At 43.8% G+C, this 22,916-nt stretch overlaps 1 protein-coding gene across 1 annotated transcript in view; it reads left to right on the plus strand.

Annotated features, from left to right (window-relative positions):
• The window catches only part of ATP13A3 (ATPase 13A3), a 201,444-nt gene that overhangs the window by 54,438 nt on the left and 124,090 nt on the right, over positions 1-22,916 (plus strand). Inside the window, exons 2-3 of the mRNA XM_040428333.1 lie at positions 12,301-12,399; positions 14,942-15,115. Coding sequence (XP_040284267.1) covers positions 12,355-12,399; positions 14,942-15,115 — 219 coding nt within the window. The 5' untranslated portion in view covers positions 12,301-12,354. The remainder of the gene's footprint in view (positions 1-12,300; positions 12,400-14,941; positions 15,116-22,916) is intronic.

Consider the following 22,916-nt stretch of genomic DNA (forward strand, 5'->3'; position numbering starts at 1 on the left):
GAGAAGTTGGGGAATGTGTTTTGGGGTGTCATTTTACATATACCCATGCTGGGTGAGATAAATATCTTGGCAAAAGACAACTTTTCCCATTTTTTTATACAAAGTTGGCATTTGACCAAGATATTTATCTCACCCAGCATGGGTATATGTAAAATGACACCCCAAAACACATTCCCCAACTTCTACTGAATACGGAGATACCAGATGTGTGACACTTTTTTGCAGCCTAGGTGGGCAAAGGGGCCCACATTCCAAAGAGCACCTTTCGGATTTCACTGGTCAGTTTTTACAGAATTTGATTTCAAACTCCTTACCACACATTTGGGCCCCTAGAATGCCAGGGCAGTATAACTACCCCACAAGTGACCCCATTTTGGAAAGAAGAGACCCCAAGGTATTTCGTGATGGGCATAGTGAGTTCATGGAAGTTTTTATTTTTTGTCACAAGTTAGTGGAATATGAGACTTTGTAAGAAAAAAAAAAAAAAAATAAAAAATCATCATTTTCCGCTAACTTGTGACAAAAAATAAAAAGTTCTATGAACTCACTATGCCCATCAGCGAATACCTTAGGGTGTGTACTTTCCGAAATGGGGTCATTTGTGGGGTGTTTGTACTGTCTGGGCATTGTAGAACCTCAGGAAACATGACAGGTGCTCAGAAAGTCAGAGCTGCTTCAAAAAGCGGAAATTCACATTTTTGTACCATAGTTTGTAAACGCTATAACTTTTACCCAAACCATTTTTTTTTTACCCAAACATTTTTTTTTTATCAAAGACATGTAGAACAATAAATTTAGAGCAAAATTTATATATGGATGTCATTTTTTTTGCAAAATTTTACAACTGAAAGTGAAAAATGTCATTTTTTTGCAAAAAAATCGTTAAATTTCGATTAATAACAAAAAAAGTAAAAATGTCAGCAGCAATGAAATACCACCAAATGAAAGCTCTATTAGTGAGAAGAAAAGGAGGTAAAATTCATTTGGGTGGTAAGTTGCATGACCGAGCAATAAATGGTGAAAGTAGTGTAGGTCAGAAGTGTAAAAAGTGGCCTGGTCTTTCAGGGTGTTTAAGCACTGGGGGCTGAGGTGGTTAAACAAAACCATTTAAAAAAATCTTTGCCTTTTTTTTTTTTTTTTTTTTTTTTAAACATTTAACATTTATTAATAACAATTTTTCAGAAAAAATAAATAAAAAACTATTTACAGTTGCCTAAAAACAGGCCTGGGGGGACTAGAAGAGTGGTGGGTGGAGGGCATTGCATGGGTTGGGACCCCTCTGCCTTGTTGCTGTTCTGCCACTGTGGACAAATAAGTGTGCGTTGGGGCAAGTGCAACAGTGGGAGTATTTAAAGTGGAGGATGGGGCAGGAGATGGAGTTTGCCGAGCTAGGGAAGAGGGAGTAGTGCAAGAGGTTGGAGGATAGTAATGAGGAGGAGAAGGAAAAAAAGGGGTGAGAAAATAGCCCGGGGGTTTGGGACTGGGAGGGGAATAGGGCTGGGGTGGGGGGAAAGGATGTGGGGCGGTGTTGCACTTGCCACAAAGCGCAGTTCACTTGTCTTCTGGCCTCAAACAATCGGTTGTGCGTAAACTGTTCCATCACGGGTACTAACAAATTCAAATAAAGTTGCACCGGACTCATTTGCGACGTCAACACCGCCCCCTCCTGAAGACAACGCAAATCCTCCAATCTGGCAACTCTATTTGTGAATCCCTTCAAGGACTCGTAAAGGAGCCTTGTGAGATCCTCGTAGTCCTCCTGACTGCTCCTACCTGCCCTCTGGGGCTAATCGATCCATCAATGCGTTGCCAGAGGGTGGAGGTAGGGGAACATCGGAGTCCTGACCAGTTGCTTGAGCAGGACGAGAGGGGCCCGCGGTGCCCGGCTCATCAGGGACCGCCTCCTGAGGAACTTCGGGGCACCCGAGTACTGCTTGATGTTCTGCAAAGCAAAGAGAAAAAAAATATTGCAATTTGGATTTCAGTGGAGAACCTCTGGAATAGAGGTGAGCAAAGCGACTTCTGATGCTACATAGAAAGTTGCATTACAAATACTGTATATAGAGCCCATACATTCTATTAGTGTACAGAGAAGTATCTATGTACAGTATGACATTTTTTGGGGAAAGCAACTTCAGATGTATAATCTGAAGCACGCTTCACTCATCTCTACTCCATAAAATACTATGTGGATGTCCAAGACAGAGTGCCAAATGACAGTCTGCCTGGGCCATAAACATAGATTGGATAACATAATTCATAATCTCGATAAACATAATGTCTTACCTTCGCAACTCTAGGGTTCTTCATAGGAACCCCAAGGCGGAATGATATCTATATTCCCGCCTTGAGGTAGCTCCTGAAGCACTCGGGACCCGAAGTTCCTCGTTGTAATCTTTCTTATAGCGTTCCCTGATGGACCGCCACCGAGCAATGATTGTCACCCCTGGAAAACAAAAAATAATCTATAAAAAATAAAGGTTAGTCTTTAAAATACATGATTTTCTGCCATCAAATATGGTTTACTATTTAATTGATCTAGCCACAACGATAATGAAAATACATTTGTTCTTAAACTATCGGTGGCAGTGACCCACATCAAGTAGATGGTAAACCACTTCTGAGCAATAAAACATACGTGTATGCAATCTACAAATGAAGTTTGTATACTTATGGCACTGCTCCCGTTGCCTGTCTCCGAGGTCCTCCCAATTCGGCACTATTGCCTCATCGATTTCGTGCCGAAGGAGCCGGGTTGCGTTGTAGTCTACGTGGCGGCAGTCTGTGTGGTCCCACAGCGCTGTACGCGCCTCCACCACCTGGACGAGGAGGTCTTTATCTATAAAAAAGCCGACCTCCTCCTCATCCATTCTGGTGGAGACTCTGGAACCTTAAAAAACAAAAAACAGTTTGAAACTTTTTGAATTTAAAAGACTTGCAAATACTTACACAACACCAACCGCCGCACGCTTCCCAACTGCCTCTGGCGGAGGCTCGAGGACCTCTCTGAGAGTCAATAGGACAAGATGGCTGGAAAACAGAAAAAAAATTATGATTTGAGAACCTACAATAACATGTGTTGTGGGGGGTGGGGGGAATAGAAAAGTAAACACCTACCATTTCCTCCTCTGGTATTGCTGCTTGGCCGAGGTGCAACTCCTCTACAGACGATGACTGCGAGAAAAAAAACAAAAAAAAAACGTAATTAGAATAATGACAAAATATTACAGTGGGGCTTTCTATAATCCAACCTGACATACCGTATCATGTCGGTGAGGAGGAGTGCTCCTGGCCTCACTTGAAGAAGATGGGTTTATTTAAAAAATATATATATAATAATTATATTTGAACTTTACACACGACAAGCATACCCACGTAAATATTACTTACTTTCCATTTCTGGAACTTTTTTTTTATGGCAGGCGGACAGGCTTGCTTTGTTTTTTTTCCTAAAAAATTAATACGAGGAGTGGTAGTTATATTCTTGTGCATATGATTACTGCTCCTAGCATCCCCTGCCTATGTCATTATACTACCAGAAGTCCCTATGTACTTTTGCATGGGGACTGTTGGTAGTATAAGTACATAGGAGTTGCAGTACCTAGGACTACAACTCCTAGCATCCTCTATGTACTTGTACTACCTGCAGTCCCTATGTACTATTGCATAGGGACTGCAGGTAGGGGATGCTAGGATTAGTAGTCCTAGGTACTGAAACTCCAAGCATCACCTATGTGCTTATACTACCAGCAGTCTCTATGCAATAGTACATAGGGACTGCAGGTTGTATAAGTACATAGGAGCTGCTTATAATTATTGTTTTTTAATGCTGCAGGCTGGAGCAAAGAAGCAAACGGGAAGCTGCGAAATCAGCTCCTCCTATATCCCCGCGCAGGCACAGACGGGAAAACCGGATCCGGCGACGCGGCAATTTACGGAACACTTGGTACTGGATCTGGCATGAATACATCTCAATGGAAATTAATGCCGGACCCGGCAAGTGCGGTATTGTTCCGGAATTTTGGCTGCTGTATTTCCTCTGGCAAAATACCGTAAAAGGGATGGAACGGAAGACATCCTGATGCATCCTGAACGGATTGCTTTCCATTCAGAATGCATTAGGACAAAACGTTTTTTTCTGATATTCAGACCCTTTACCGGATTTCAATACCGGAAAAGAATAACTCTAGTGTGAAAGTACCCTTAGACCTATTGTCATCCACATACATTATTAGTACATGTAAGGATAGAAAAATTGCAGTTTTTCTTTTATAGAAGCTGACATTTAGATGACATTATTACTTGTCTTCATCTGATTAGTGCAGACGCAGCTTCTGGTAAGACCACAAGTTTCTCCATCCTGGTGACATTCCAGGTCCACCCTGGATGCAGTGTGCATTTTTCCCCTTTGTCTCATTTTTTTTTTTTTTGTTTCTTATCCATAGCTTAGAAGTACCCAGCATAGATCTGGTCCTTGTAAATGGAAGGAAGGGTTTGGTCAGCAGCATAATATCCTATAGTGCTTTACCCTGGTAGATAACATCAGGGCTCATGCATGCACATGGAACTCTGTCCGAGGACTCCACCAGCTGTCTGTTAGGGTTGAATAGACTGAGCCACAGCACTTGTCTGGGCGCTGAAGGCATATCCTCTACTAGGGCCCGATTAGAGTTTGCAATTGTTCCAAATAAACAAACAGTGCCAAATTTCTTTGATATTGTAATCTTTTGATAAAGAAGTCTGAAAGGTCCTTGGAGACCTTTTTTTAGATTTTAGACAAAATAGTTGAGTGGCAGGACTTCCCTTGCTGATATGCTGTGGGCTGCTCAGCACGGCTTCACTTGACCATTGATAACAGGAGACATTGTACTGGGCTGTCCAGATTGCAGCTGAGAAGAGGTAACTTTTTCTTGTTTTATTGGGGTTTGAGATTAGGGAATGTTCATCTTTATGCGCTAAATTACTTCGGCTTCTTCAGCGATACACGTAGAGAGACTACTGTCCTGTCTGTACCCTCCTCCAGAAATACCTTGGCAGGGGAATAAGCATTCGTCTACCCACTGTAACAGAAGTAAACTTCTCCATGGAGCTGCCATCATATGAACAGTTTTCTTCCAGTGATTCTTGAAGTGACTGTTTTTGGAGACAACTTAGAAAATGAATTCATTGTAATGCACCAGTCGGCTTAATTTGTGCCCTGGAGAATGCCAGCATGTGTCAGCGCGTGTGTAAGTTTAATCCCATCATACAGTGGTGACTCTGTCTTTCCATAATGACGTAATTGTGCAGCATTTTGTTTGCATAGTCTAGGGCAGCCCTTAGAAAGACTTGATGCCTCACGTGGGTGAGATATTTCTCCAGGTTTAGGCAGCTTTTCTGGAACGTGGGAGGGAGTATTCCTAAAATAAATTTTATGTCTACCATTAGTGGCTCGCCAACTTTCATGTAGTGAATGCTGTAATATCTGCTGGCTGTGTTCTCTTGTGTCTGGATTAAGGTTTTCTTGAAGTGATCTGATAACTTTTTTTGTTGCTTTGCCCTATTCTGGTCATCTACTTAGTTGAGAAACCCCTTTTAACCTGTTAACAGTCACATTCAAATTGGGAAAAACCCTCTGGAAAATGTCACTTTCTTTATTGTGGATTTTTAATATGTGTCTGAAGTAATTCTAATTGGCGCATAACTTTGGGGACACAATAGCATTTTTAACCCCTTAATGCCATAACTAAATTTAGCCTTTAAAGACCAGTAACATTTTGCTCCTCTGTGTTCCAGCAGTCCTATCTTTTCTTCAAAAAATATTTTTTTTTTTACTTTGCGGGGTGAGTTTTTACCATATGGGGCACATATAATGTATTTAATAAATTTTATCATTTTTAGGGGGATAGATAAAAAAAAAAAAACAGCATTTAACATTATTTTGTGGAATATATATATATATATATATCACACCGTATATATATAATTATTATTTTATTTTTATTTCCTCTTGCAGGCTGTCCACGCCCTAACTGCACCCACCTACCTTCAGACTGAAGGTGGAAGGGCTGCTTTAGCTGCTCATATCTAGGGATTGGGCCTGGTCTTGTTTTAATTTCAAGCTTTCAAACAAGACCAGAATCACAGCATTATCGCCACTACATCAGGAGATAATAATAATAATCTTTATTTATATAGCACCACCATGTTCCGCAGCATGTTACAACTCAGAGGGTTCATGCACAAAACAAGACATCACAACGTAACTGGCTAATCTACAACTGAATCACTAGGAATGAGGGCCCTGCTGTTAGAAACCAGGGTGGCAGTGAATGCAGCTGAAAGATAAAGTTCCATTACTTTCACTCCCGACTTGATTTTAAACAAGTTTTCAAACAAGACCAATCCCATATCTTTAGCTGCTACCAATCCCTACATACCAGCAGCTAAGACAGCACTCGTCCTGCTGTCCGACCTTTTGCTGTTAGCGTACTTTCAAATTAGCGTTATTGAATTCCATCCTAGGGGCTAAATACTGGAAAAAACGCTTCAGTTTTGTCCTAGCATTCCGTTCAGTATGCATCAGGATGTCTTCAGTTCAGTCACTTTTATGGTATTTGGCCGGAGAAAATACCACAGCCTGCTGCAGTATTTTCTCCGGCCAAAATTCCGGAACACTTGCCGGAATGCTAGCAAGTGTATGTATTAATGCGGTACCAAGTGTTCTGGAAAAACGGATCCGGTTTTCCAGTCTGCATGCGCATACCTGTTAAAGAAAATCTAAAAATACCAGATCCTTTTTTCCGGATGACACCGGAGAGACGGATCCGGTATTTCAATGCATTTGTCAAACCGATCCGGATCCAGAAACAAATGGTATCAGTTTGTAAACGGATTTCCGGAACTGGCAGGCAGTTCCGACAACGGAACTGCCTGCCGGATTCCTCTAATGCTAGTGTGACAGTATCCTTAAAGGGAACCTGTCACCTGGATTTTGGGTATAGAGCTGAGGACATGGGTTGCTAGATGGCCACTAGCACATCCGCAATACCCAATCCCCATAGCTCTGTGTGCTTTTATTGTGTAAAAAAAACGATTTGATACATATGCAAATTAACATAAAAGAGTCATATCTTACTTGTGTGACCAGAGAAGTCATATTTTCAAGCTCTGACTCATCTCAGGGTAATTTGCATATGTATCAAATCGGTTTTTATACACAATAAAAGCACACAGAGCTATGGGGACTGGGTATTAGATGTGCTAGCGGCCATCTAGCAACCCATGTCTTTAGCTCTATACCCAAAATCCCGGTGACAGGTTCCCTTTAATTATAGTGCCCTGCAAAAGTATTCATCCACCGCCCCCCATGTTTTGTTGCGTTATAAACTGGAATTAAAATAGATTTGTTGATTGGTTGTATAATTTGGTTTACTTGCCGACCACTTTGAAGGTACAAAATATTTTTTCATTGTGATACAAACAGTAATTAAGACAAGATATATATATTTATTTATTAAGCTGAAATGCACCTATATTAGGCATATTTGAGGCGCAGATTGCATCACAATGGTTAGTTGTGCCGCAATCTGCGACTTCTACCTGCTCACGCCAGGTCTAAAATTGTGGGCGTAGCAGGGAAGGGGACGTTTCAGGTGTAGAAAAAGGTCTAAATGTAATACCGCTAGGATGCTCTCTTACATTTAGAACTGGCGGTGGATCCGCCGAAGTTATGAAGAGGCCGGCGCCAGCTTTGGAGCTTATGAAGACTGGCGTTTAAAATGCTTATCTTAATAAATGTATATGTATTCCCCCTGAAAGCTAATAATTTACTGAGCCACCTTTTGCTGTAATAACAGATGCAAGTCTTTTGCGGTATGTCTCTGACTGGTCAGAAACCTTTTGGCACTCCAGCTGTTGTGAAACTACAACTTCCAGCATGCACGTTTGCTTGGTTGTTCTTGTAATTCCAATAGAAGTGAATAGAGCATTTTGGGTTCTGTAGTTTCAGAACAGCTGGAGTGCTGGAGGTTTCTGATCCAAGCGCTAGGAGCTTAGCACATCTAGACACTGGGATTTTTGTCCATTATTCCAGTCAAAATGGCTCCTACTCTTTCAGGTTACATGGTTTGCATTGCTGTACAGCAAGTGATGCCACTCTTCATTGGATAGTGGTCTGGGATTTGACTAGGCCATTCTAAGACATTGTTTAATTAAGCGTCCATTCACACATCGTGTGTGTGTTTTGCGGATCCACGAAACACGGACACCGGCAATGTGCGTTCCGCATTTTGCAGACCGCACATTGCCGGCACTAATAGAATATGCCTATTCTTGTCCACATGGGCATGTTCTATTTTTTTCGGGAACGGAAATGCGGACCCGGAAGTGCAGGTCCGCATTTCAGGATCGGGGCCACACATCGTGCGGCCCGATAGAAATGAATGGGTCCACAATTCTGTTCTGCAAAATGCGGAACGGAATTGCGGATGTGTGAATGGAGCCTTAGGGTCACTGTCCTGCAGGAAGGTGAATGTCCATCACAGCCTCAGATCTCTGGAAGACTGAAACAGGTTTTCCAAAAGTGGCCCTGTATTTACTGCCATCCAGCCTTCCTTCAATACTGACCAGCTTTTCAGTCCCGACCAAAGCATCCCCACAGCATGATGCTGCCACCAGCATGCTTCACTGTGGGAATGGTGTTCTTGGGGTGTTGGGTTAGCCCTACACATAGCGTTTCTCATGATGGCCAAAAACTTGGATTTGAGTCTCCTTTGTCCAGAGAACCTTCTTCCATATGTTTGAGGAATCTGTCCTATAGACCGTTACTTCCAACTCTGCTGTGGATCTTTGATGCCCTCTGGGTGTTAGGCTTCATTCACACGTTTTCGCATTTTGCGGACTGCACATTGCTGGCACTAATAGAATATGCCTATTCTTGTCCGCAATTGTGGACAAGAATAGGACATGTTCTATTTTTTTTCGGGAACGGAATTGCGGATGCCATTTTGGCATCCACTTTTTTGGTATGGACTGGTTTAGACTGTGTTGGTGTTGACGATACTTGTTACTGGGAATGGAGCTTCATTCATATAATGATTTTTCAGAGAGGGGTTGTGCTGACGTGCCGGGTCTATATTTACTAGGGATGAGTGGATACTTTGGGTCTAGTTTGGCGTTTGCTCTGGATCACCTCTGTGTCGTCATATGCGTTGTACTGTATCGCCTGCCTCTGAAGTGCAGGCTTCATGTATGAGTCAGGGCGGTATGCTTCAGCCTGTGATGCTGTGTTCTCCAAGTTTGGCCAGGAGGGATGATGAATCAAGTGTGTTATTTTTAACGTAATATTGTCTTGCATTCTTTATGAATGACTCCTGCACCACAACTTCTTCTTTTAACTCGCGACCACTTAACCCCACTGCTGCCAGTATCTGTGTGGCACCCTGTCTGCTGTAAACCCACCATTGTTGTCTTTTATTGCCAAACTACATCTTGCACTAGTGTGGAACTGACAATGTTTTCTTGTGGGTTATAAGTACGGATTAAAGGGGTTTTCTGAGGTTTTAATATTGATCTATCCCCTGGATGTCTGATCGATGGGGGTCAGACAATTGGGACCCCTGCTAATCCGCAGTTTGAAGGCAGTTCTGCCGCAGCCTTTTCACAGCTTTCCCTAGGCCAGTGACAACACGTTCATCGGTCACATGGTCTAGTCGCAGCTCGGCCCCATAGAAGTGAACGGCGCTGAGCGCAGTACCAAGCACAGCCACTATACAATGTACGGTGCTGTGCTTGGTATACTGCGAGAAGGTTGTAGCTCTCCCTGGAGCGTCGATGCCTTCTCAAACAGCTGATCGGCGGGGGTCCCGGGTGTCGGACCACCACCGATCAGATACCAATCAGTATTTAAATCTTGGAAAACCCTTTTAACTATTTGAGATGTGTAAGGCCCCTTTCACAGGAGCAAGTTTTCCGCTCGGGTGCAATGCGTGAAGTGAACGCATAGCACCTGCTCTGAATCCGGACTTATTCATTTCAGTGGGTCTGTGCACATCAGTGTAGTTTTTCATGCATCAGTGAAAACTGCATTGCATCCGGATGTAATGTATTTTTCACAGAAGGTTGCTAGATGTTTGTAAACCTTCAGTTTTTTTTTCACGCTCGTGAAAAACTCATCAAGACTGATTGCACCCGCGTGTAAAAAAATAAACACTGAACGCAATTGCAGACAAAAGTGACGGAACTTGATTGCGAAATTTACGGAACGCATCCTAAGGCCCCTTTCACACAGACGAGTATTCCGCGAGGATGCGATGCGTGAGTAGAACGCATTGCACCCGCACTGAATACCGACCCATTCATTTCTATGGGGCTGTGCACACGAGCGGTGATTTTCACGCATCACTTGTGCGTTGCGTGAAAATCGCAGCATGCTCTATATTCTGCGTTTTTCACGCAACGCAGGCCTCATAGAACTGAATGGGGTTGCGTGAAAATCGCAAGCATCCGCAAGCAAGTGCGGATGCGGTGCGATTTTCACGCAATGTTGCTAGGAGACCATCGGAATGGAGACCCGATCATTATTATTTTCCCTTTATAACATGGTTATAACGGAAAATAATAGCATTCTGAATACAGAATGCATAGTACAATTGGGCTGGAGGGGTTAAAAATAAATAAATTATTTAACTCCCCTTAATCCACTTGATAGCGCAGCCGACATCTCTTCTGTCTCCTTCTTTGCTGATTGTAGGAACAGGACCTGTGGTGACGTCACTCCGGTCATCACATGATCCATCACCATGGTGATGGATCATGTGATGTGATCAAGTGGATTAAGGTGAGTTAAATCAATTTTTTATTTTTTTTAACCCCCTCCAGCCCTATTTTACTATGCATTCTGTATTTAGAATGCTATTATTTTCCCTTATAACCATGTTATAAGGGAAAATAATACAATCTACAGAACACCGATCCCAAGCCCGAACTTCTGTGAAGAAGTTCGGGTTTGGGTACCAAACATGCGCGATTTTTCTCACGCATTGTTCCTGCAACGCACCCGCACATTTTCCCGCAATGCCCGTCTGAAAGAGGCCTAATTGCTACAGCTAATGATTGGCTGCAGCAGCCACACGTCTGTGTCAGTGTTTTACCGCCGGAGACCAGTATACACACATTAATGGAGGACCCGGGAAGTGTTAGAATTGGAGCAGTGAGTTTTACTGCTATTTTTTTATTTTATACCTTTTATAGGTATTAAATGTTTATTATTTTAAGTCTGAAGGTGGCCTGAACAGCCCCTATAAAGAGGCCCTCAGATGAAAATATTTATCACCTATCCACAGAATAGGTAATAAGTACTGGTTCACAGGGGAGCGGCAGTTCACATTGATTTAGAACTCCATTCACTCTTATGGGACTGACAGAGCACTGGCTACGTCCACTCTCTTAGGGTACTTTCACACTTTTTCTTTTCCGGCATTGAGTTTCGTCCTAGGGACTTTATACCGGAAAAGAACTGATCAGGCATATCCCCATGCATTCTGAATGGAGAGCAATCCTTTCAGGATGTCTTCAGTTCTGTCTTTTTGACTGTTCAGGACGGAGATAATACCGCAGCATGCTGCGGATTTATCTCCAGCCCAAAAAAACGGAACACTTGCCTGAATGCCAGATCCGTCATTTTTTCCCCCCATAGGAATGTGTTAGTGCCAGATCCGGCATTAAAAATACTGCAATGTCGGATCCGTCTTTCCGGTCTGCACATGCGCAGACCTTTAAAAATGTGGAAAAAAATTTAAACTGATCAGTTTGTCCTTATGACAACCGGACAGACTGATCCATTCTTGCAATGCATTTGTGAGACTGATCTGCATTCGGATCCGTCTACAAATGCTGCCCATTTGCATGCAGATTGCCGGATCACTTTGCCGCAAGTGTGAAAGTAGCCTTATTAGTGAATGGAGCTTTTGACGTCACCACTACATTTTAGAGAAGGAGCCCTCCATTCTTGGGATCACTGGAGTCCCAGCAGTCGGACTCCCCACGATCCAATATTTAACAGTTCTGTGTATAGATGATAAATACCTTTTGGTGGATAACACCTTTAATGATGATGTGTGCATGAGCCCAAAGTGTTTATTTTTTATTTATTTTTTTAATACAAAAGCTAATGCAGAAAACCACACAACAGTATGGATGATGGATCTGCAATATTCTCCAGCTTCTCAATCTTCTAGGAACACATGTCTCTGTAGTAAAGTTCTAGCTGCTTATGGTTTTGTCTTTATATTAAATTGCCTTGTGTTTTTGATCTTTCAGCATAAAAGTCCGGTAACTTGAAGTTTGGAAGGACTCTTTTTGGACTCAGTCAAAATGGAGAATGGGGAGAAGATCAACCAGGAGCAGGAAGATGAGATGGTCAGTAGATTTCATTTTCATACAATGCAACAAGAACATTTGTGTGCTTTACAGCAACATATAGATTTTTTTTTAAAATTCTAGTATGGCGACGCCTTGCTCTTTCTAATGCAGCCTACATTCGGGTACCCCATTGGTCAGGTGATCTGCACACCGTGTCTGCTGTGTGGACTGGCTGTATTTTCTGTGCATGTCTGAGATACTCATAGACTTGCATAGAAGAGGAGACTTCTGTCCACACAGCACACACTAAGTCAGTCAGCAAGTCTGTGTGCTGACCAAAGGTGGACCTAACAGAGGCTGCATTTATAGAGAGGGTGTGTTGTGCGAGTAACTCACCATACTGATGTATACATGGTGCCCTGTACTAAGAGCAGAAGAATAAAGTATTTCATCAAAGTATGGCATTGTAATAAAAGTAAGATAATGCTAAATCTTCGGAATATATAAAAACTACAGTTGTGCCTTTAAAGGAGTTGTCTGGCTAGTAAAAAATAAATAAAAAATCTATAAAATGTTTCAGAATGGCTTAAAAATAACACTTCCTGATCCTCCCTGTTGGTCTTGACCTGGTTCCATCTAAACAGGGAATTTGACCACAGACCACTGTGTAGCCACAATTTTCAGCCCATGATTGGCTGAGCAAATTGGTGAGGTGAGCATGTCTTCTTTTTTATTTTTTATTTTTTAGCCATTCTGACCTTATTTTCTTTATGAAAAAAAAAATAAAGTTTTTCTGGCTGGGCAACCCCTTCACAGATAAACAAGTGTACATTTCATACAATAGTGTGAGAATTGTAATGGTTGTTAATTAGTGCTTCCCTGGACCCCTGCCTGCCTGCCTCATTTATCATTTTCCATGCTGATTTTTGCCATGGAAAATGGCTTAAATCTACACCAGCAAGGGAGCTGGCCTACAGTTAATGGGGTATTCTCATCTGAGACAATGGGGGCATATCGTGGTGGGACCCGCACCTATTATGAGAACGGAACGGGCAAAGTGGTGACTGGAGGACTCCAGTCCAGCCACCAAGCACGCTCCCATAAAAGTGAATGGGAGCACACCACGCATGACCGGACACTGCTCCCATTCACTTATATGGGCCCAACAGAAATAGCCAAGCCTGCGCTTGGCGGCCTCATAGAAATGAATGGAGGGCGCTCTCCACCACTTTTGGGGCTCCGTTTAGGAGAAGGCAATATGCCCCCATTGTCTCAGATGAGAAAACCCCTTTAAAGGGTAACTGTCATGTTTTCATCAAAAAATCTATTTTAGCATATGTTACTGCTGCAGCAGCATTATGCATAAAGCAATCTTTAGTTTGTTCACATACCACTGTTTTCCTTGAGTTTTTCCCTTAGTTACGGTTGTTTAAACATTTACAATATGAGGACCTTTTCAAGATGGCTCCTCTGCCAGTTCTCTAGGGCAAAAACTGCTTTCCCTCACTTCCCATACACACTTGCTGTAGCCAGCAGCTCCCTGCCAGCCAATCAGATTGGATTACTGAGAGACACGCCTCCTCACTCTGAAGCCTAATGCAGGCATGCAGTGTAAAGGACCGCCCCTCTGTCTTCTGTTTATACTAAAAGGAAGACAGACAAGCCATAGCAACGGTCTTTTAAGGGAGCAGTGGAAAGGGACAGAGGACATTAATGAAAGCTGTTATTATAAGTTAATTACAGATCTTTTGACAATTATTGACAGACTAACTCAGGTATACATGCCTATCTCTAATAAACTAGCAAATAAATAAAAATGACAGTTACCCTTTAAGTTTGTCTCATGGCCTGCTGGATGACACACCAAACTTATGTAGAGGACTGCACTTCCTCTGGCAGCGCAGTGGGACTTAAGACTGGCGTGAAAGACACCGGCCTTAATAAATGTCCCTGTAAGTATATAGCTCTATGAGGTACATGTATTATAAAAAAAAAATCGGTGAACTGTTCATGTAAGTAAGCTCTATTTCTATAAGCCTAGAAACTACATTTAAGGGTCTGTCGGTCACTCAGGTATGATCATGCAAAACTGCTCACTACCCTACGTAGGGGCTAGGGAGAGCAGTGAAAACACATCTTTTGTGGAGCTTTATCAAGTTTTATTCTGCAAGAATCTGCTCCTGCATGTGCCCAGGACAGGGTATCACTATGAAGTGCTCTCTGCATTGAGCTACCTTACATCCCCTCCTATTGGCTTTGAGTGACAGCTGTAGCATCCAACCAGGAGAGGAGTACAGCTGTCACTCAGAGCAGAGGGGAGGGGCTGTGAAACAACTGAATGCAGAGAGCACTTCATGGTGAATCCCTGTTCTGGGTATTTGAAGGAGCAGAATCTGGCAGAATAAAACTTCATATTCACACTACTATATATGGGAAAAGTCCCTCAAAAGGTATGTTTCTACAGCTGTCAACAGTTTAGCATGGTCAAAAGTGCTGACAGAATCTATTTAAATAATGTTGTGTACCAGTTCACTCAGTTGAGTCCATTTGTAAACCTCTAAGTGGTCTACTAACAGCTTTCCCTTCTTTCCATATACAGGAGATTTATGGATACAATCTTTGCCGGTGGAAGTTGGCTTTAGTAGCTGTGGGTGTGCTATGTACTGGAGGATTTCTTCTCCTCCTTCTCTATTGGATGCCTAAGTGGCGCGTGAAAGCAACATGCACTCGAATAACATTGAAGGAATGTGACGTTGTGCTGCTGAGGACGACTGTAAGTCTCTAAGTTGTCCCTGTAGTCTAATGTTGAGTGATCTCCAGGAAATGGCGATTTGTTGAAATTCTCATTTGTTGGGTTCTTGTCTTGCTGTATGTACGAGGCTGCAACAGAATGAAGAACTTAGAGGTTTTCTGAGACTTTATTAGTGAAGATCTATCCCCCTGGCAACCCCCTCCCCCCATCAGCTGTTTGGGAAGGCTACACACCTGCAGTAGCGCTGTAGCATTGTTGATTTTTCCCCCTAGGCCAGTGTTGTCACGTTCATCTGTCACATGGCGTAGGTGCAGCTCAGCCCCATTGAAGTGAATGGGACCGAGTGCAATACCAAGCACAGCCTCTATACAATGTACGGTGCTGTGCTTGGTAAGCTGTGAGGAGACTGCAGCGCTCACAGGAGCTCTAGTGCCTTCTCAAACAGCTGATCTTCAGGGGTCCCATGTGTCGGACCACCACCGTTCACATACTAATGACTTATCCTGAGTACAAATCATCAGTTATAAAGTCTTGGAAAAGCCTTTTAAAGTGTATAGGTAATTTGTGTAATATTAATATATATATATTTTTTTGCGTTGACTTGAATTTTGCTGCACTGCAGAAAGCATGCTGCTCTCTGCTGCACTATTCTGCACCATCCTTGTTGAATGCAGTGATTAATGGCCTAAAATTCTAAGTGATAATGGCTTATAACATGGAATATTGCTTCAAATATATTTTGTTTTATGCACCCTTTTTGACAAAAGTTTTAAAAGTGAAGCTTTCCAGAATGCTTATTGAACTTGGTGCTGATGGTCTTGGCAGTTGTTTTAGGCCTCATGCACACGACCGTTGTTTTGGTCCGCATCCGAGCCGCAGTTTTTGCAGCTTGGATGCGGACCCATTCACTTGAATGAGGTCGCAAAAGATGCGGACAGCACTCCGTGTGCTGTCTGCATCTGTTGCTCCATTCCGTGGTCCGCAAAAAAAAGATAACCTATCCTATTCTTGTCCGTTTCGTGGACAAGAATAGGCAGTTATATCAATGGCTGTCCATGCCGTTCCACAAATTGCGGAACGCACACTGATGCCATCCGTGTTTTGCGGATCCGCAGTTTGCGGACCGCAAAACACAAAAATGTTCGTGTGCACGAGGCCTTAGGCTAATTTTCTCATGCACTTTACATTTGGCATTTCTTTTTTTTTTTTATTATACAAAGACTCAATATTTTCTTTTATTGACCCTTCTTTTTGAAGACTTCTGCAATTCTCCTTGGCATGCTGGATATTAGCTTCTGGGCCTAATCCTGAGGGAGGAGGTCCAGTCATCAAGAAATAGCAAAAGGTCCTCCGCAACCTTTTCCGTTATTGACCCACAAGCGATACCCTTCACTGTTTCTGCCTTACGGAGAGCCTCAGCCAAAGGTTCCACCGCGATTGCGAACAATAGCGGTGAAAGAGGGCACCCCTGTCTAGTCTCCCTGTGCAGTTCAAAGGAGTCAGAGAGATTGCCATTCAACTGTATTCTAGCAGTAGGACGTGCATATAATAGCTGGACCCAATTAATAAACCCTGACCCAAATCCCATGGCCTTCAGTACAGTAATGAGGTATCTCCACTCCACACTGTCGAATGCTTTGGCCACGTCTAGAGACGCGACCGCCGCATCAGACGCATGAATCTACCCCACCTGAATATTCAGGTACAGTCGCCTAATATTCACCGCCGTTGACATGTTGGGTGTGAATCCAGCTTGATCAGAGTGGATTACAGACTTAATCACAAGGTTCAAACGGTTAGCCAATACCTTCGCCAACAGTTTGATATCCACCTGCAATAGGGAAATGGGTCGGTGAGATTCTGCCTCTAGGACGTCTTTCCCCGTTTTTGGGATAACTACAATAATTGCCTCATTCATAGAAGCTGGCAGGGCCTTACTGGTATGAGCCTCTTTAAATACTTCTAACAACTGGGTTTTATATACTTCAGCTGGTAGTCCATCCCTCCCAGGGGCTTTATTATTGGACATGTCTCGCAGCGCTATTTCTAATTCCATAAGGGAAATGGGGGCGTCTAATTGAGATTGTTGGTCCTGTGTAAGAGTAGGGAGGTCAAGTGGGACCAGAAAGTCTTCCATCTGAGACTCAGAGGCAGTAGTTTTGGAGAAGTATAAATTGGAGTAAAAGGAATACATGACCTATCACCTGCTCCGGGGAGGTGCATATCGACCCTTCTGAATTACGCAGAGCTGGTATAAAGCTGGACTGATGTTGGGCCTTAGTTAAGAGAGCTAACAATCTCCCTGTCTTTTCTCCCTCCTCATAGTACCGCTGTTTTTGAAAGAATCTCCTATTCTGCTCATTCACCAATAATCGATTATTCAGCGCCTTTTGGGCCTCATTCCACTTATTCTCAGAATCTACAGATGGACTTAATATAAACTCAGCTTCAGTTTCCGCTACTTCTTGCGTCAGCCTCCTCACCTTTTCTCTAGTCTTCTTTTTCCTCCCATTAACCCTCGCTATGAGAATACCTCGAAGAAAGGCTTTCAGCGCATCCCAAACAATCATCCGCGAGGCAGTAGGTAAATTAAAAGTGAAAAATTCTGCCAATTGTTGCTTAACATCTGCTACATCCACTAGTACATGCAGCCAATTTCCAACACCTGTCTCCCTGCTGCAAGCGTGGCTGTAAGGTAATGATTGTCAGTAACGGAGAATGATCAGACAACCTCCTAGGGAGGTAAGCAATATCTTGTATAAAATGGCCCATAGTCTCATTTCCTAGCGCCAAATCAATTCTAGATAATGAGCCATACGAACTAGAATGACAAGAATATTTTCGCACATCCGGATTTCTCATTCTCCAGAAGTCAAAAAGCGCCGCCTCCTGTATTAAGCGCCTAAAGGGAGTAATACCCTCACTTATCACATTAGAGGTCTGACTGAGCTTGTCTAATTTCTGACAGGGAACAGTATTAAAGTCACGAAAAAGTAGAGTGGGAACCTGTAGCAAGTCAGCGATTAAAGGAGATCACTTTCCTTATCAGCGATGGTGAATAGGGCGGAGGGATAGATCCCTATAAGAACGCATTCGACATTAAAGAGGACCTTTCACCGATCCTGACATTGTGAACTAAGTATACAGACATGGAGAGCGGCGCCCGGGGATCTCACTGCACTTACTATTATCCCCGGGCGCCGCTCCGTTCTCCCGCTATGCCCTCCGGTATCTTCGGTCACTAAGTTATGGTAGGCGGAGATTTCGGTCACTAAGTTATGGTAGGCGGAGTCTGCCCTTGTTCTGCTGTAGCGCTGGCCAATCGCAGCGCAGAGCTCACAGCCTGGGAGGTTATTTTCTCCCATACCTACCATAACTTGACTTGTGACCGAAGATACCGGAGGGCATAGCGGGAGAACGGAGCGGCGCCCAGGGATAATAGTAAGTGCAGTGAGATCCCCGGGCGCCGCTCTCCGTGTCTGTATACTTAGTTCACAATGTCAGGATCAGTGAAAGGTCCTCTTTAAATAAAGTGCAGTGCAGGTATACATATCTCCTTTCCTCATCAATTCTTTTGGTGATGCAGGTAAACAGAATATTTTTATGAACCAGAATGCTCACTCCCCTGGCATATGACTAATACGTGGCGTGGAAGCTATGTCCAGCCCAGAAATGAGCAAGTGAGTTTCCTGCAAACAACATATTAAAGGCTGGTGCTGTCGTACACTGTCTAAAACTGCTTTTCTTTTGTTGGCGTCCTTAATCCCTCTCACATTCCAGCTCAGAAGATTTACGGAGCTAGCCATGGTCATCAAACATCAGCAAGTGACTAATTAAAGCGTACCTCTTAGGAGCCCAATTTTCCCTAACCGCGACCTTTGGAACCCTCCCTATCCCCATCCCATGTAAACAATTGGAACTAAAGGACGGACACCGGCCGCACCAACCGGTCCCCGCAAAAACTCCCATGACAGGACCGCGGGATCAATAATCAAAACCCGTCAGCACCACCGGGTCCAGCCCCGTAGTTGACTACCCCGTGAGGGAATAAAAAACAAAGTTAAAACTTTTAAACCATGTAACACAGAACAATTCAAATAGAATCTGCAATCATTGGGGCCTGAAACTCCTACAAGAGCAAAACCAACCCGCGGTAATGTCCGGATAAATCTTTATTAAACAAATATGCACACATACAGGATAAATAATTAAAACCCAGTAGGGAAATGCAGAGAAGTGTGGATAAACCACCCCCCCCCCCCCCCCCCCCCCCAATGCCAGTACGTATGTCAATACATAATAGTTGCATATAGTTACCGCTGCTTATGTGCTATATGCCAGTCTCATCAATGAATGCATGAGTATACCACAGGCCTATATAATTCGAACCTGGGTGGCTAGAAGGGACCAATAAGCATAGCACTGTGTAAAGTACCACTAACACTCGGTACTAACACATAAGAAGCGATAATAGCATAATAATTACATAACAAATAACCAACCTGGCTGGAGGGACGGCCCGACGTCCGTTTCGCTCACTTGCTTTTTCACAATGCCCTGTGAAAAAGCTAGTGAGCGAAACGGACGTCGGGCCGTCCCTCCAGCCAGGTTGGTTATTTGTTATGTAATTATTATGCTATTATAGTTTCTTAGGGCTCTTTCACACTTGCGTTCTTGTCTTCCGGCATAGAGTTCCGTCGTCGGGGCTCTATGCCGGAAGAATCCTGATCAGGATTATCCTAATGCATTCTGAATGGAGTGAAATCCGTTCAGGATGCATCAGGATGTCTTCAGTTCTGGAACGGAACGTTTTTTGGCCGGAGAAAATACCGCAGCATGCTGCGCTTTTTGCTCCGGCCAAAAATCCGGAACACTTGCCGCAAGGCCGGATCCGGAATTAATGCCCATTGAAAGGCATTGATCCGGATCCGGCCTTAAGCTAAACGTCGTTTCGGCGCATTGCCGGACCCGACATTTAGCTTTTTCTGAATGGCTGCCGGGACGCTAAAGTCCTGGCAGCCATGGTAAAGTGTAGTGGGGAGCGGGGGAGCAGTATACTTACCGTCCGTGCGGCTCCCCGGGCACTCCAGAGTGACGTAAGGGCGCCCCAAACGCATTGATCATGTGATCGCATGGACATGTCATCCATGCGCATGGGGCGCTCTGACGTCATTCTGGAGCGCCCCGGGAGCCGCACGGACTGTAAGTATACCGATCCCCGCTCCTACTATGGCAACCAAGACTTTAATAGCATCCTGGGTGCCATAGTAACACTGAACACATTTGGAAGACGGTTCCGTCTTCAAATGCTTTCAGTACACTTGCGGATTTCCGGATCCGGAGTGTAATTCCGGCAAGTGGAGTACACGCCGGATCCGGACGACGCAAGTGTGAAAGATGCCTTATGTGTTATGTTTTAATTATTTATCTTGTATGTGTGCATATTTGTTTAATAAAGATTTATACGGACATTACCGCGGCTTGGTTTTGCTTTTGTAGGATTTTCATGTTTTGTGGCCGTGCGGTACATATAATTGCTGGTCTCAGCTTTTGTTGGTAAATCATTGGGGCCTGTAGAGTCCTTGGACCCACCGCTATCACCTCCTCGGACTATGCAATTTCAATATAATCTCAAACCTAGTCATATTATATAACTACTATGAATCCCTAATATCTTTTGTTAGAAAGGGAAGACAGTGCCATCAAAACGGTAACTCTAGTGCATAGCAGCATGAACATTCAGGAACACATTCTCATGCATGCATTCAGTACAGTATACTCAAGTATTCAACGGCGTTCAGAAGAGCGAATAATTCAGTCCCCATCTGCCTGTGGTTCCGCCACACGTAGTTGTCGCTCTAGCCATCTCATTGCTTTTTTTGGGTCTTAAAAAAATGTGGTAGTTCCTAAGGCAACTACTCTCAATTTTGCCGGATAAAGCATAGAGTAGGACACGTTGAGAACTCGCAGGCGACGTTTTATGTCCATGAATTTCGCCCTTCTTTTCTGGACATCAAGAGAATAGTCAGGAAAGAGTGACACCTTCTGGCCGTTAATAGACATTGCAGGCATTTCACGAGCTTTTCTGAGAATAATGTCCCGGTCTTTATAATGGAGTATTTTCAGAGCACTGGTCTGGGTGGGGCACCTTGTGGTAAGGGCGCTCTTTCCACTGCGAAAAGCGGAGTGAGGGATTCTGTCCCGAATTGCTCTTTAATCCAATTTTCAGTAGGGTTCGGCCCTTCTACTTTTTCCGGTACTCCCACAATACGCACTTTATTTCTGCGTAGACTATTTTCCAAGTCGTCCTGTTTGGCCGCAATAACATCTAGTTTACGGGTATGTTCACTCGTTTCCCTTCTTAGAGGTGGTATTGCGTCCTCCAGATCCCCCACGCGACCTTCTAGAGCAGTAGTACGTTCCGCCAACTGTTTTAAATCATGGCGCACTATAGACACGTCACTTGCATTGTGAGAGCGGTTAAGGACTGCATTTACTGATGGCCCGCAGGATGGCTCTGGGTCTGCATCCATCTCAGCACTGTCTTTATAACTTAGCAAGGATTCACTTGTGTCAGAGACATGCCTGGCTGCAGTGCCTTCAGCAGAATCTTCTTCCTCTGAATCAGTGGGAGGATGTTGCCTGTTGCCACCGCTATTCTTTGCTGGGGTTGAGGCTGCATTACTGGCATACTTGCCCAGCTTAGCTGCTGCTTCCCGCTGAACCTCCCCAGCGCGCTCTCGGCGCCTCAGCGTATCGGATCCAGCGCCATCTTGGATATCCCTGTCGGCGCTTTTGGCTCCTCTCCGGCCGGTCATTTCTCCTCCTGCTGCAATATCACAGGTACCGGAGGACTCGGTGCACCATTAGGCAGACTTTGGGGATCCAAATATAGTAATTGGGGTGGTTTTTTCAGGATAAACTGCCGAGGAGCTGCAGTCCTAGTGTTGCTTTTGGACATGGTCAAACATTGTACAGTAGGTGGTAAATGACCTAGCTTGCAGGCTATGCTGGTAGTTGTAGTTCTAAGGCAGCACGTGCCCTAGTCTCCACCCTGCATGAGGCTATCCCTGCTGTACAGGAGGCTCTATTATTCTCTTTAATTTTGTTGGAACTCACTATAATCGTTTTATTTATCAGAATACTTTTTTCCTCAATTTGTTACATTAATATGGCCAGCTTCCTATCAGGGACTTTTTTTTTACAGAGGCGCTTATCAAAGAAGCGAGATTCCGGGTCTTTCCACCTCCGCCACCTGTAAACTTGCTTTCAGGAAGCTTTACGTAGGGTATAAAGAGAATATAAAATCGTGGTAGGAAGTTAAGTCCCTTGAGAGTTAGTTAGAATATCAAATTGTACCAAAGGGACTGCGTATCAGACTTGTCCCTGCAGCACGTATTGCCTCCCTGTTATTATTCAAACAGTTGGAAGAAGAACTCACACGAAGCTCTCTCCACCTGATGAAAATCCTCCTGGAGGAGGAAAGGAAAGTGTTCGAGAGAACATCAGAAAGGTTAAAAGAGCTGACTGATATAGAGACTGACTTTGATTTGAGAATCATCCCTTCAGACATCTGTGGAAAGATTCCAGAGTCTGCTAATGGAACGGAAACATAGGCAGTTGAGGAGGGATCTGGGTGAATTTAAAGGGGTTGTTTGGGTTCAGAGCTTTTTATTTTCACCCAGGCAGCCCCCCTAATTTGAGCATCGGAGCAGTTCATGCTCCGATGCTCTCCTTTGCCCTGCAAAGATCATCAGTTTAAACAAACTGCAGAACCCCTTTAACAAAAAGGACACCCCAATTGCTAGCCACGTGATTGATA

The sequence above is a fragment of the Bufo bufo genome, chromosome 4, assembly GCF_905171765.1.
Source record: "Bufo bufo chromosome 4, aBufBuf1.1, whole genome shotgun sequence".
Classification (NCBI taxonomy): Eukaryota; Metazoa; Chordata; class Amphibia; order Anura; family Bufonidae; genus Bufo; species Bufo bufo.